The sequence below is a fragment of the Vipera ursinii genome, assembly GCF_947247035.1.
Source record: "Vipera ursinii genome assembly, chromosome: 3".
Taxonomy (NCBI): Eukaryota; Metazoa; Chordata; class Lepidosauria; order Squamata; family Viperidae; genus Vipera; species Vipera ursinii.
In genome coordinates this window covers 164,425,455-164,439,428 of record NC_139516.1, presented here as the reverse complement: position 1 = coordinate 164,439,428, position 13,974 = coordinate 164,425,455, and the positions used below count along the sequence as shown (strand labels likewise).

At 38.0% G+C, this 13,974-nt stretch overlaps 1 protein-coding gene across 9 annotated transcripts in view; it reads right to left on the bottom strand.

Annotated features, from left to right (window-relative positions):
- Positions 1–13,974, bottom strand: part of LPIN2 (lipin 2) — a 45,726-nt gene that overhangs the window by 7,545 nt on the left and 24,207 nt on the right. For all 9 annotated transcript variants that reach the window (XM_083357865.1, XM_083357871.1, XM_083357863.1 and 6 more), the window contains 6 exons: positions 13,329–13,408; positions 10,433–10,577; positions 9,067–9,215; positions 8,722–8,808; positions 5,398–5,550; positions 2,980–3,094 (listed from right to left, as the gene is read on the bottom strand). In XM_083357865.1, coding sequence (XP_083213991.1) covers positions 2,980–3,094; positions 5,398–5,550; positions 8,722–8,808; positions 9,067–9,215; positions 10,433–10,577; positions 13,329–13,408 — 729 coding nt within the window. The remainder of the gene's footprint in view (positions 1–2,979; positions 3,095–5,397; positions 5,551–8,721; positions 8,809–9,066; positions 9,216–10,432; positions 10,578–13,328; positions 13,409–13,974) is intronic.

Here is a 13,974-nt window from a genome sequence, read left to right as displayed (position 1 = left end):
AGAAAACTAGAGGAAATTTTAATCTACTCTTACAGAGACGTGATACTAGAGGATCTCCAAAAACCATGCCTCAAGAAAAACAAACACCTTTCAGAAGGAAATATACTCTATGCTACAACTAATTTACCAAACAAGTTGCATACAGTACAAAAAGGACATAAAAAGAAATCATGAGACTAAAAACAAATCTCCAAATTAAATCTACAACTAGAAAGTTCCCAGATAACAACCACAAAGTATGAACAAATAAACCAGAAATCTGAAGACAAAACAGAGGAAATGGTTTTAGAGACGGAAGAGATAAAAGAAGAAAAATATAAACAACCATATACAAACAAAATACTGCAAGATTTAGCCATCACAATGAAAATGCAAAAGACCCTTTACCCCTTAGGTCTGCAAAATACATCTGATGGCAAGGAAGAAGATTTTAAAAAATGGACTATAGAGCTGTTAGGGGAAATGTCACAACTTGGGAGACAAGGAATGAAAAGAGAAATTGAGAGAGAATTAAGGTGTTTGTTAAGGAATATAAATGGGAAGAATTCCCCCCACCAAAAATATCCTACCTAAATTGTCTTCCTCATGCCAAGCAATTTTCACAAAAATAGAAAGAAAATTCCTAGGCAATCTAATTGCTCTGGCTTGGAAAGCTACTTGGCAAAGAAAGCAAGCGAGAGTCAGATTTAAAAAACCAGAAGATTTCACCTTTTAGAGGAGGCATTATATGTTTAAATAGTTGTTTGAATAAGATTAAAAGAATGAATAATCATTAGGAATAATTAGTCTTTTATAATGAAAGATAAGATTTAGAACTAAAATAGCATATTTTTTCTTTCTTTTTTTGATATGGAAAATATAGAAATAAGAGGAGGATTGATATGAATAAAACCTTTAGCTATATAAATGTAATTAATATTGAGAAAATTATAATTGACAAAGATATTTCAAATACTGATGGGAAATCAAGCCTTAACAAGGATATTGATTTATGAATTGATATTATTGTTATTTGTATATTACTAAAATATGAGGATGCTTATATCTAACTCTGTATACATCACTAGTACCAAAAATTGTAACTGTAAGAGGGGAAAAATATGGGGAAGGAAGGAGGATCAGGGAAAAAATACAGGATTGTGTAGTACTGAACAGATGTTAAATATCTGAACCAAGACATGTTGTTTACTAAGCACTAAAGATTGTAATTCTTACAAATCAATAAAAAAATAAAAAAAGAAAATGTTACTTTTATTTGCAATAATCTATAAATGTTATTCTTGTCCGCCATCAAAAGAACCTTCTGGTAGATAGGTGTCTATATAGTTTAATTAATGAGACACAGAAAATAAAATATAGGACAGATGTAACTAATTTTATAAAATAACATTATTAACAGTGAAAAAAGATAGTGACTATATAGTGAAGAAAAACTAGGCATGATTAAAATAAAATAAGCATGACAAAAAGAAAACATTTTACAGAAAAAAATACACATAATACTATAGATTTAAAGTATCTGAAGATTCTTTAACTCATTTGATTAGATTTTGTCCAGCTGTAGCCTTGTTTTGGTTTCAACTTACTATATATGTCATTACATTTTTGGAATGAAATATTATACTTAAGCAGCTCAATGTGATATTAAATTATATTTTCAAGCATGGAATTTGTCATCTTATAAAAACCTTTTGTTCTATTGAACTTAACTCACAGCAAAGAGTAATTTTACATAATTGAGAAAACACTTACTGTCCTGGTTTTAAGAAATGGATCCAGAATATGAGTTTGTCATGTATTTCTGAAAACTATCTGTGTTCTAAAAATAAGGAATTGATGCAATTCATTGCTATACAGCAGGGATCTCCAACCTTTTTGGTTTGGAGGCCTGGTGGCAAAAGGAGAGACAAGCACCTTCATGTGTGCATGTGCACACATGCAAATGTGGCACAAAGGGGGGGGGCAAGCACATGCACACATGCACTGGCCAGCCACTCATGCGGCCCGGTGGCCAAGAAACCACATCCTGGTAGTGGGCCACAGTCCATAGGCTGATGACCTCTGCTATAGAGTCTAGATTTAATGGAAAAATTAAGACCAAATTAACTTTACAGGTAAAGTAAAGGTAAAGGTTCACCTGCACATGCGTGCTAGTCGTTTCCGACTCTAGGGGCTGGTGCTTATCTCCGTTTCAAAGCCGAAGAGCCAGCGCTTGTCTGAGGACGTTTCCGTGGTCATGTGGCCGGCATGACTAGACGCCAAAGGCGCACGGAACGCTGTTACCTTCCCACCATAGTGGTCCTTATTTTTCTACTTGCATTTTTTACGTGCTTTCGAACTGCTAGGTTGGCAGAATCTGGGACGAATAACAGGCGCTCACTGTTACGTGGCACTCGGGATTTGACCCACCAAACTGCCAACCTTCTGATCAACAAGCTCAGCGTCCTAACCCACTGAGCCACCGCGTCCCTTATACTTTACAGGTAGTCCTCACTTATTAAAGACTAATTGTGACCTGCAACTCTGTCACTAAGTGAAGCAGTTGTTAAGCAAAACATCACAGTAAGCCTCACTTAGCAACAGCTGTCCTGACAGCAATCCTCAAACAAATACACCCATCTGACAAGACTTGTGACCTTCTGCTAGTTTTCCCATTGACTTTGTCGGAAGCTGGCTGGGAAGGTCTCAAATGATAATCATAAGACCATGGAAAGCAGCGATAGTCACAAGTCCAAATAAAGTCATATATCACTTTTTTCAACATCATTGTAATTTCATAGAATTGCTAAACAATGGTTGTTAAGTGAGAGGTACTCGTATATTATTATTTGTAGGACGGAGGAAAGTCATTGGATACAGAATGGAAATTGCCTAGTTTGCATTCTTCCATAGTAGGAATCTGTCTCATAACAATTAATAATTTCATTTCAATAATATAGTTTAATACAAAAGGAAACATTGTAGGATGATGTAACTTACATTAGGTCTGTTCCCAAAAGCTGCATAAAAAGGCTGTTCACATGGAGCAAATAAGTTCTTAATATCATTTAAACATTCAATTTTGAATTTCTCTGGCTTTTTTTCTATAACTTCCCTACAAGGAGAAATACGAAATGTGATTAGTTCCATTTACTGTCAGAATTTCTTGTGAAATTTAGAAACAATTTTCTTTATTTTAAATAAGTTACAAATATTCTGTAGGTGATATTAGGACCACTTTACATTTTTTGAAAATTTATAAGAAAATAAATGTAACTTAAAAAGATGGTAAATGAACAGGCATGTTTTTCACATAAAATAGCCAACAGCATCACTAATTTAAACATAAGGCAGAAACAATGGAAATGCATGCTGTTGGTAGAATTACTATCCATCAAAACAGTTCAAGTTGATACTGTTAGCTGTTGATTTTTTAAAGTTTATATTATTTGTAAGCAGCTCAGAGCTTTCAGAAATAGTGGCAAACAAATTAATAAATATGTACATTAAGTATACCTCTGAATTAGTTAAATGTAAATAATTTTATGTTGTCTTGCCAAGATATTCTCTAGAGATGTGAGCTTGGACAGACTATTTATGAGCATGTTTAGCATGAAATTGAACTTTGACTCTTGTTTGTGCATGCTGGCTAAAATGTGCTAAAATTGACTGGTACTGTTATTAGCAGGAAATGCTAGTAGTAGCAAAGTGAGAATTAAGCCTAGAAATCTATTCTATGTCCAACCCATGTCAATATTAATCATAATGCAAAAGATTGAAACCATGGTAACTCAGACTCAGAATATTTGAATATCTGTGGTGACACCCATAACATATGATTATCTACAAACTTCTATTATGTCAGCTACTGGCATGGTAGCTTTGTTCATAAATTAAAAGAGAAAGGATGCAACTGATCTGACTAAAGGTGATTTGAGCTTGTAGAATGGAATTGGTGAATCATGGGATTATAAATGAAAGAACTAAAATTACATCAGAAAGTATGAACTGATGTCATTAGGAAAACATGGATAGCTGACTTATTTTCCTTTGAATGGTAATAAGGGAAGAATCAGTCACATGTTTGGCAAAAACGATGGAACATTCTAAATAAATGCAATTCATGGAAAAAATATTTGTAAGTAAAATAAATAGATATGGGGAAAAATAAGAAAATATGAAAAAAAGCTATTGAACCATTCAAAGACCTTGTAAAGAGTGATTGCTGAAAAAAATTAATATGCTTCAAGCATATGGTTTAAAACATACTGTAAGTCTTTATAAGTCATCAATTGTAAGTAAGTGAGGCAAAGAAATGAATATACAGGTAGTCCCTAACTTACAACCACAATTGGGACCAGAATCTGGATCACTGAGTGAAACATTCATTAAGTGGGATGTCATGTGATTGTTTTGCTCAACGACTGCAATCATTCAACGATTGCATTCCCATTTGTGGTTGCTAAGCAATTTTTCAGGTTATTAAGTGGCCAGAGTCCCAGATAAGGAATGCCGGGTACCTCGGGGGGTGGGGGAGCCTGAGGGGCAGTGGCAGCTAGCTGAGGCTGCTGAAGACCCCAGATCTTTACTTTAAGCCCATCCCTGGCAGTGCTGCAGATTAGTGATGTGCTACAGTACAGAATGGCAAAATGGCATAGAAATGGGGTAGTCACATCATAGAAATGGGGTAGTCACATCACTCCTACGGCCATAAATGCAGGAAGGCTGCCATGCACCTTCCTTTTGATCATATAACAGCAGGGGTGCTGCAACAGCCATAACTTCAGTCACAGACTGTACGTTCCTTCGTACGGTGCTGTTGTAATTTCAAACAGTCACTGAATGATTAAGTCAAGGACTACCTGCAAAACTAAAAGCATGACTGACTAACTGGGTTTTAATATAAAGTATATGTAACTGAATGACAGAGGAGGTGGTGGCTGGATGGAGTCACTGAAGCAGTAGGCGTGAGACTAAATGGACTCTAGAGGATGGTAGAGGACAGGAAGGCCTGGAGGAACGTTGTCCATGGGGTCGCGATGGGTTGGACATGACTTCGCAACTAACAACATATGTAACTGAAACCACACATTAAAATAATGCCACTATATCATAGTTTAGTTTAGTTTAGTTTTATTAGACTTATATACCGCCCTTCTCCCGTAGGACTCAGGGCGGTTCACAAGGTTTTTTAAAAGAAACAATACTACAGTTACAAAAGTTAAAACAATTAAAATGATTATATTAAACCTTGTATATAAAAAACCTAGTTAAAACCAGTTAAAACCCCAATTAATACCCTCAGTCCAGACCAGAAAGCTCATACCAGGATAAATGACACAAGCAATTCTCGCAGTTCCTAAAGTTGTATTGCACAACAGTAAATGATCAGAAATAAGATGTGTTTCACTTACATACCTATGGAAGGCAGAAAACAAGCTGCTAGGTGATAACATCAAAGGACCCTTGGGTAAAATTGTTCCTTTATCATTAACCCAATGTAAGTATCCTCTTGTCATATCTGCCATTCCAATAGCACGAGCAGAACAATACAGAAACTTGTAGCCATTCCTAGGAAAAAAGGGTTTGTTAATATATGACAATCTTACGTGATAAAGTAGACCAGAAAAAAAAACTCCTTTGATTAGTAATGATTGGGTAGTTGCAAAGATAAAGCAATCTTTTTTTAATCCTTTAACCAGTAATATAGAAACTAGCTCACTATATTAAATGGGTATCTTTGAATAACATATTCATCAACGATTTGGATGAGGGGATAGATGGGGAACTCATCAAATTTGCAGACGACACCAAGCTGGCAGGAATAGCCAATACTCCAGAAGATAGGCTTAAGATATAGGAGGATCTTGACAGACTTGAACACTGGGCTCTATCTAACAAAATGAAATTCAATGGTGAAAAAAGTAAGGTTCTACATTTAGGCAGGAAAAACCAAATGCACAGGTATAGTATAGGTGGTACTTTGCTCAATAGTAGTTACTGTGAGAGGGATCTCGGAGCCCTAGTGGACAATCACTTCAATATGAGCCAGCAGTGTGCTGCAGCTGCCAAAAAAGCCAACACAGTGCTAGGCTGCATTAACAGAAGGATAGATCAAGATCACGGGAAGTATTAATACCACTTTACAATGCCTTGGTAAGGCCACACCTGGAATACTGCATCCAGTTTTGGTCACCACGATGTAAAAAAGATGTTGAGACTCTAGAAAGAGTACAGAGAAGAGAAGCAAAGATTATTAGGGGACTGGAGACTAAACTATATAAGGAACGGCTGCTGGAATTGGGTATGTCTAGTTTAATGAAGAGAAGAGTGAGGGGTGACATGATAGCAGTGTTCCAATATCTCAGGGGCTGCCACAAAGAGGAGGGAGTCAAGCTATTCTCCAAAGCACCTGAAAGCAGGACAAGAAGCAACGGATGGAAACTAGTCAAGGAGAGAAGCAGCCTAGAGCTAAGGAGAAACTTCCTGACAGTTAGAACAATTAACCAGTGGAACAACCTGCCTCCAGAAATGGTGAATGCTCCAACACTGGAAGTTTTTAAGAAGAGACTGGACAGCCATTTGCCTGAAATGGTATAAGGTTTCCTGCCTGAGCAAGGGGTTGGACTAGATGACCTCCAAGGTCCCTTCCTACTACTACTACTACTTACTTTATTTTACTCTGAAATAATGTATGTTCATTCTGAAATGCTGCAAGAAACTGAACCTGTTATTGTTCAGGTTGCCTTTTCTTTCAAATTTCTACAGAAGCTACTTTTTCATCAAACATCATGTTGCTCCCCAGTTAACTCAAAAAGAAAAAGGAATATAAAAGCCTTCTCTTTTTCATGTTTGCTATAAATTCTTGCACACAGAATTCACAGCAAGGCTATATAACATAGTTCCTGAAAGTCTACAAAATACATTCAAAATATACTGATACTCCAATTGTTAGAATTCTGGGATGAGGAAAGAATGAAATGAATGAGATTGCACCCTGAAGTCTGGATCAGAAAAGTCTTGACAACTTCTGCTTTACAGCATATTGCAATAATGTTGTGGTATATGATATTCAAAGTAGCATTTACTTGTTTATATATTATAAATGTATCATATGTAATTTTTGAAGATGGTAGAGGACAGGAAAGCTTGTTGTCCATAGGGTCGCGATGGGTCGGACATGACTTCACAGCTAACAACAAATGTTAGGGGGTCTGGATGGGGAGGAACAGACTTCAACTCAACCCCGACAAGACCGAGTGGCTTTGCATACCTTCATCCCGGGTTTATTCGGACATTCCACCTCTCGCTATGGGGGGCGAATTATTACCCCCCGTAGATAGGGCTCGCAACTTGGGAGTCCTCCTAGATTCACGGCTCACCCTGGAAGACCACATAGGAGCTGTGACTAGGGGGGCTTTCGCCCAGGTTCACCTGGTGCGCCAGTTGCGGCCCTATCTAAGCCGGGATTGTTCTGAACCAGCCCTCTTCTCGCACCCCTAATCAAAAGAAGAGACTGGAAAGCGTCCAAGACCAAAAGGCTTCTGCCAAGTTTTAATTACACTGTTACAAAAATACAAGAGCTTGACTTCTCAAACGGAAAAGAGTTGCTTTCAGCAACCAGCCCCTCCCCAAACACTCCTTTTATAGAGAGCTCAGGGCGTGGTCTCCCTGTGCCTCCTCCCGAGGAGTCCCATAGCCTTTCTTTGTTTGTCCCTGCTCGTCTGCCTCCTGCGTCGGGCGTCCTTGAACAGGGCCAGCTGTGGGTCATCATCCTCCGCACTCTCGGGCTCACACAGCTGAGCAGAGGTTCCCGGCTGAGGACTCTGCAAAGTCTCCAAATCATCATCAGCCGGTTCGTTTCCCTCCTCCCCCACATCTGAGTCCTCCGATACATCGGACCCGGCTGTCGGACCCACAGGCTGGCCCTGAGTCACAACAGGGATGATCTATGCACGGTCACTCATGCGCTCGTGACCTCTCGACTAGACTACTGCAACGCTCTCTACATGGGGCTGCCCTTGAGGACCACCCGGAAGCTCCAACTGGTACAGAATGCAGCCGCGAGAGTTGTGTTGGGAGTCTCCCGATACTCCCACGTTACACCTCTGCTCCGCGAGCTGCATTGGTTACCGGTTGCCTTCCGGGTGAGATTCAAGGTACTAGTAATGGTATTCAAAGCCCTACATGGCAGGGATCCGGAGTACCTGAGGGAACACCTGCTGCCGGCATCGACTTCCCTCCGCCCTGTGCGTTCCCACAGAGAGGGCCTCCTCAGGGTGCCACCGGTCAGAGAATGTCGACTGGTGGCCCCCAGGGGGAGAGCCTTCTCTGTGGGCGCCCCAGAGCTATGGAATCAGCTACCGGTTGAGCTCCGGACGGCGCCCGACCTTCGCTCCTTTCGCCGCGAGCTAAAAACATACTTTTTTGAACAAGCTGGCCTGGCCTGATGTAGGGATTTGGGGGGGGGTTGTTATGGTTATTTTATTGAGTTTTAAAGATGTATTTTAGTATGTGGGCATTTATTTAATCTTGTTTTAACTTTTGTAATCTGTATTTTTATTCTTGCCCTGTTCACCGCCCTGAGTCCTTCGGGAGAAGGGCGGTATAGAAATAGTATTAAATAAATAAATAAATAAATAAATGTAATTTTCAGTTTCCATGTTAGCACACAGAAATGGAATAGAAATGGTTATCAACACAACTCAAACACAAATTATTTTACAAACATGGATAACTTACTCATTAATAGAATGATAGAGTTTTGCAATACCCTGATGAGTCCAATCTTTGCCAAGCTGTGGTAAAATCTGCCCTAAAGCATCAGATCTAAACCAGAAACAAATAAAAACAATCAGTGGTCTTAACTCATATTACCAGTTCTTAACTGAATTTATTTTTCTGATTAAATCAGCAGGTCAAGTAACTTCAAATGCTTGAACAGAATTAAAAGAATGAGGGCAAACAAAATAGGATTTAAAAGCAGTTATTTTCAGTTACAATTATTCAAAGTGTATCTTTTGGAAGCAGTTAAATGATAACATCATTGTAGAGTTTTGTCAAAAAGAAAACTGTATTTTAGCTTACTTAGTTATTGTCCCATCAATATCAGAAATGATTATTTTGTCATTCCAATTCCATAAATATATTGTCCCAGCACAACGACAAGTTCCTTGATACTGAGTTGTAATGCTGAACACAACATCATTTGGTCCATCTCTAAGCTTCAGTTTCTCCTTTAACATGAAAAGATGTAAACATGATAATTAAAAATAACGTAGTTTCTTTCTAAATTATTTTAAATTTCAGATTGTCCTCAACTTATGACCACAACTGAGCCCAAAATTTGTTGCTAAACGAGGCAGTTGTTTTGCCCCATTTTACAATGTTTTTTGCCCTAGTAAGATGAGGACTACATGTACCCAACTTTTAAAGATTTTGGAAGTTATGTTAGCATTATTTTTCAAACAGTGCAAGCCTTAATAACAGAACAATAAGATGCAAGGCAGTCTTAACTCTAAAAGAACATTAAAAGCGGACTGATGTACAAGATATTTTTAAAAACTGTTTCTAGTTTTGTACTTATTCACTCAGCATAACATTGAGACAAAATTGAGATATTGCGAATTTTACTACTTAATTAGTACTAATTAAGTAATAATTAATAGCATTAAAATATTGTGAAATAATTCATAATAAAGGTTTCCCCTATCCAGTTGTTTCTGACTCTAGGGGGCAGTGCTTATCTCCATTCCTTAGCCAAGGAAGTCAAACACATTCCCATTGTCATGTGGGCAACATGACTATATACCGAGACATATGGAACATTGTTACTTTCCCACCAAACTGATACCTATTTATTTACTCATATTTGAATGCTTTCAAACTACTAGGTGGGCAGGAGGTGGGGCAAGTAATGGGAGCTCACCCCATCATGTGGCACTTGGGTCTCAAACCTGGGCTGTCAGGTTTCCAGCTAACAAGCTCAGTGTTTTCAACTGTGGACCCATCGCACCCCTTAAAATAATCCATACATTATGTACAGTGGTAGGATTCAAATATGTGAACAACCGGTTCTCTGTGTGGATGTCGCTTCCAGAAGTCCATTCTGGCCTGGGCAACAAAATATTAGCTACCGTTCTGCCGAAGAGGTGCAAACCGGCTGAATCCCACCACTAATTATGTATTAATATCCCAAATACTTTTAAATTCCTATTATTCATTATTATAAATTTTCCAATTAAAAAACAAATTGATGCTTGAAATATAGTTCTTATCAAATCTATCTAACGATCAAAATCCAAATAGATTTTAAAAATCTCAATTGCAATCTCAACAGTAACCTAATGTGGAAATTTTTCACTGATCTACTTGTTTCATCAAAACTACTCTAGCTAGGTTTTATTAAACTAGATTAATAAATATTTAATGTTGGAATAAAATAACAACTTACAATTTGATCTGAAGACAATCTAAGTGACTTTCTATAAGACATTGTGTTCCCGGAGGTTGAATGTTCAAATGGAATGGGATCTGCCATTAAGGATTGTTTCAGTTCCTGGGAACTTTCATCACTAGAAGATTCATCATCTGGAGGCCTGAGATGACATAGATATACCAAGATATATCAGACTTTCAGAGATTTATTTAAATATAGCACCTGGTAGTTTGTAATATGTATCAAAAACTTGAATCCTAGGTATATTCATTTAAATACAATAGAACCATTGAACTCTGGGATAGAAAAATCTTTTTAATAACTGTAACTTATCTTTTGTCAATCCTCTGTTGACATCATCAGAGTGTAATCGGTGGTTAGAGAAATAGGAATAGAAACACTGGAGATTCAGGATGTTTAACCATGGAAAGGCAGGTCACAGTGAATAGAGAAAAGGAGATACCAGCACAGCCCTTTGCGGGATCAAGGGAAAGACTGCAAACCAGCACGATCGAGATGGGATGCGCAGGGGAGGACTGCTACCGGATATGACTATACGGCAATCTAACGAAAATGCCGGACAAGACACTGGTGCGGCAGGATGAGTGCAGCCGGCGGGTGGGACAGGTGGGGGGAAGGAAAATGTTAAACACCGGCCAATATGGCACAATTAGGAATAGGATGGCCAACTGTGGGAGAGTGGACGGTGCTCCATGGCTAGATCGTTAAACATCTAGCTATATAAGCAAGTTTCTCTAACCACTGATTACCACTCTGACGATGTCAACAGAGGATTGATGAAAGCTGTTATAGTTATTAAAAAGATTTTTCTATCCCAGAGTTCAGTGGCTCTATTGTATTTTTATATATTTTTATATATTGTTAAAGGTAAAGGTAAAGCTTCCCCCGCACATGCATGCTAGTCGTTTCCGACTCTAGGGGCCGGTGCTCATCTCTGTTTCAAAGCCGAAGAGCCAGCGCTTGTCCGAGGACGTCTCCGTGGTCATGTGGCTGGCATGACTAGACGCCAAAGGCGCACGGAACGCTGTTACCTTCCCACCGCAGTGGTCCCTATTTTTCTACTTGCATTTTTACGTGCTTTCAAACTGCTAGGTGGGCAGAAGCTGGGACGAGTAACAGGCGCTCACTCTGTTACGCGGCACTCAGGATTCGACCCGCCAAACTGCCGACCTTCTGATCGACAAGCTCAGCGTCCTAACCCACTGAGCCACCGCGTCCCTGTATATATATATATTTAGTCACACCGGTGACAGCTCATATTTGTGTAAATTTTAAATTGCTAACAAAGAATTAAGGGAGACTGATATGCATTTCAAACTTATTAGTTTTCATCAGTCAGCCATACCCTTCTGAGATTCGAACCTGGGCTGATTGCACATTAGGCAGTTGTTTTCACCTCTAGGCCACAGGCTCTCTCTCACTTTGTTAGCTGAGAAGCAAGGGGAGATATGTGTCAAATGCTTGTTAAATGCATTTAACAAGCGAGAGAGAGCCTGTGGCCTAGAGGTGAAAACAACTGCCTAATGTGCAATCAGCCCAGGTTCGAATCTCAGAAGGGGGGGAGGGGGGGAGAGGAAGGGGGGGAGGGAGAAGGGAGGGGGAGGGGGGATTTTTAAGGGAAAAATTGTATGTTAAAACTTTTCAATAAAAAAAAAACAACTAATAAGTTTGAAATGCATATCAGTCTCCCTTAATTCTTTGTTAGCAATTTAAAATTTACACACACACACACATATATGTATGTATGTATGTATGTATGTTATGTATGTATGTTAAATGTTTGTTAAGCATTCAGAATACACTTGCTTAGTCCCAGACACGGGACAAATCTTATTTCCTGTTTCAGCCTAACCCAAGGCCATCTACAGGCAGTAGCCACAGCAGTGGCAGCTCATATTCATGTAATTTTTTTGGCTTGCTAACAAAGAATAAAGGGAGACCTATATGATCATTTCAAACTTATTTGGCTGAAACAGGAAATAAGATTTGTCCCGTATCTGGGACTAAGCAAGTGAATGCTTAACAAACATTTAACACATATCTCCCTTGCTTCTCAGCTAACAAAGAGAGAGAGAGAGAGAGCCTGTGGCCTTGGCCTAGGGGTTAAAACAACTGCTTAAGACGCAGTCGGCCCAGGTTCGAATCTCAGAAGGGTATGGCTGACTGATGAGAACAAATAAGTTTGAAATGGTCATATCGGTCTCCCTTTATTCTTTGTTAGCAAGCCAAAAAAAATACATATATATACATATATATATATACATATATACGTATACGTATATACATATACATACACACACAAACACACACATAACGATCATTTGTTCTGAAGTTCTCAAGGATATTCCTGTAAAATCAGTGCCTCAATTTAAAAAGTGGATTTATAACATTGCCTGAATTAAGCCTAGCTAAGATACTGTTTAGTCATAAGCATTCAAATATATAGAACTTGTGTAGCTATTAAGGTGTTTGATTAGGACCTAAGAGATCCAAATTCAAGTTTATCCTTAATCATGGAAGTTAACCTTTGATAATTTTCTCAACTATTTTTTTTTATTCTGAATTTTAGAAAAATAAAAAATGCTACAGTGGCCATAGCTTTCTAGCACTTTTTGAAACGGCAAATAATTAAGATGGAGTATTGTCATGAAATTTTCTTAATCTATGTAGCTCAGAATTGATAACCACATTTCAGAGTTCAGGACAGGGATTTTAAAAGTGTTATTAGAAGATTCCACAGACTGAGGGTAAAATCTTTTTTTTTATCAAAGACACTATCAATACCTACAATCTTGCCAAAATATCACAACATTATGGATTAAAAAAATCCAATTTTCTAGAAAGGCAAGATACTCTCTTTAAGCACAAATTGATTTTCAAAGTGACATACTGGTTTTCAAGTTGTTCCTTTATAGTTGTTGATTGATTGTCTTTTGGAGCCTCAGATTTCCCATCCTTTGTTTCTGGAAGCTAGCATCAGAAGAGTATGTTAGGACCACATCATTTTGCATTGCCACCTGAATAGAAAGATAACTTGCATTTCGGAAATACGTATCAATCTAGCTGTAAAAAGTTGTAATAGCATCAATTATTGTATTTAATCATTTGTTTAACATCACTCCTAAACCAAGAACAGGATGCAACATTTATAGAGCAGACTCCAAAGTTATAAATAACACACATGAATACAACAAATTTTTAATTACACTTACAGACACACAAAAAAGGTGTTTGATATGAAAAACAGAGCAATATGGCAGAATAGATTTCATTACTAAAACAGAATTATTACAAATAGCATTCTTACAGTATTGGTTGTAGGGTTAATAATTACATTAAAATAAAATATACCTGTCAAAATTAAAGCAATACAATTGATGAATAACACCCAACTAGGAGCTTTAGAAAAGAATGCCTGCAATTCCTTATGCATTTTCAAAATGTATTACTTTTTCTGGTATTATGTTGAAAGTTTCCTTCTTGACAGTTGTAGACTGCTAACACCAAAGGAAAAAATTCAATAACATGTGAAGATG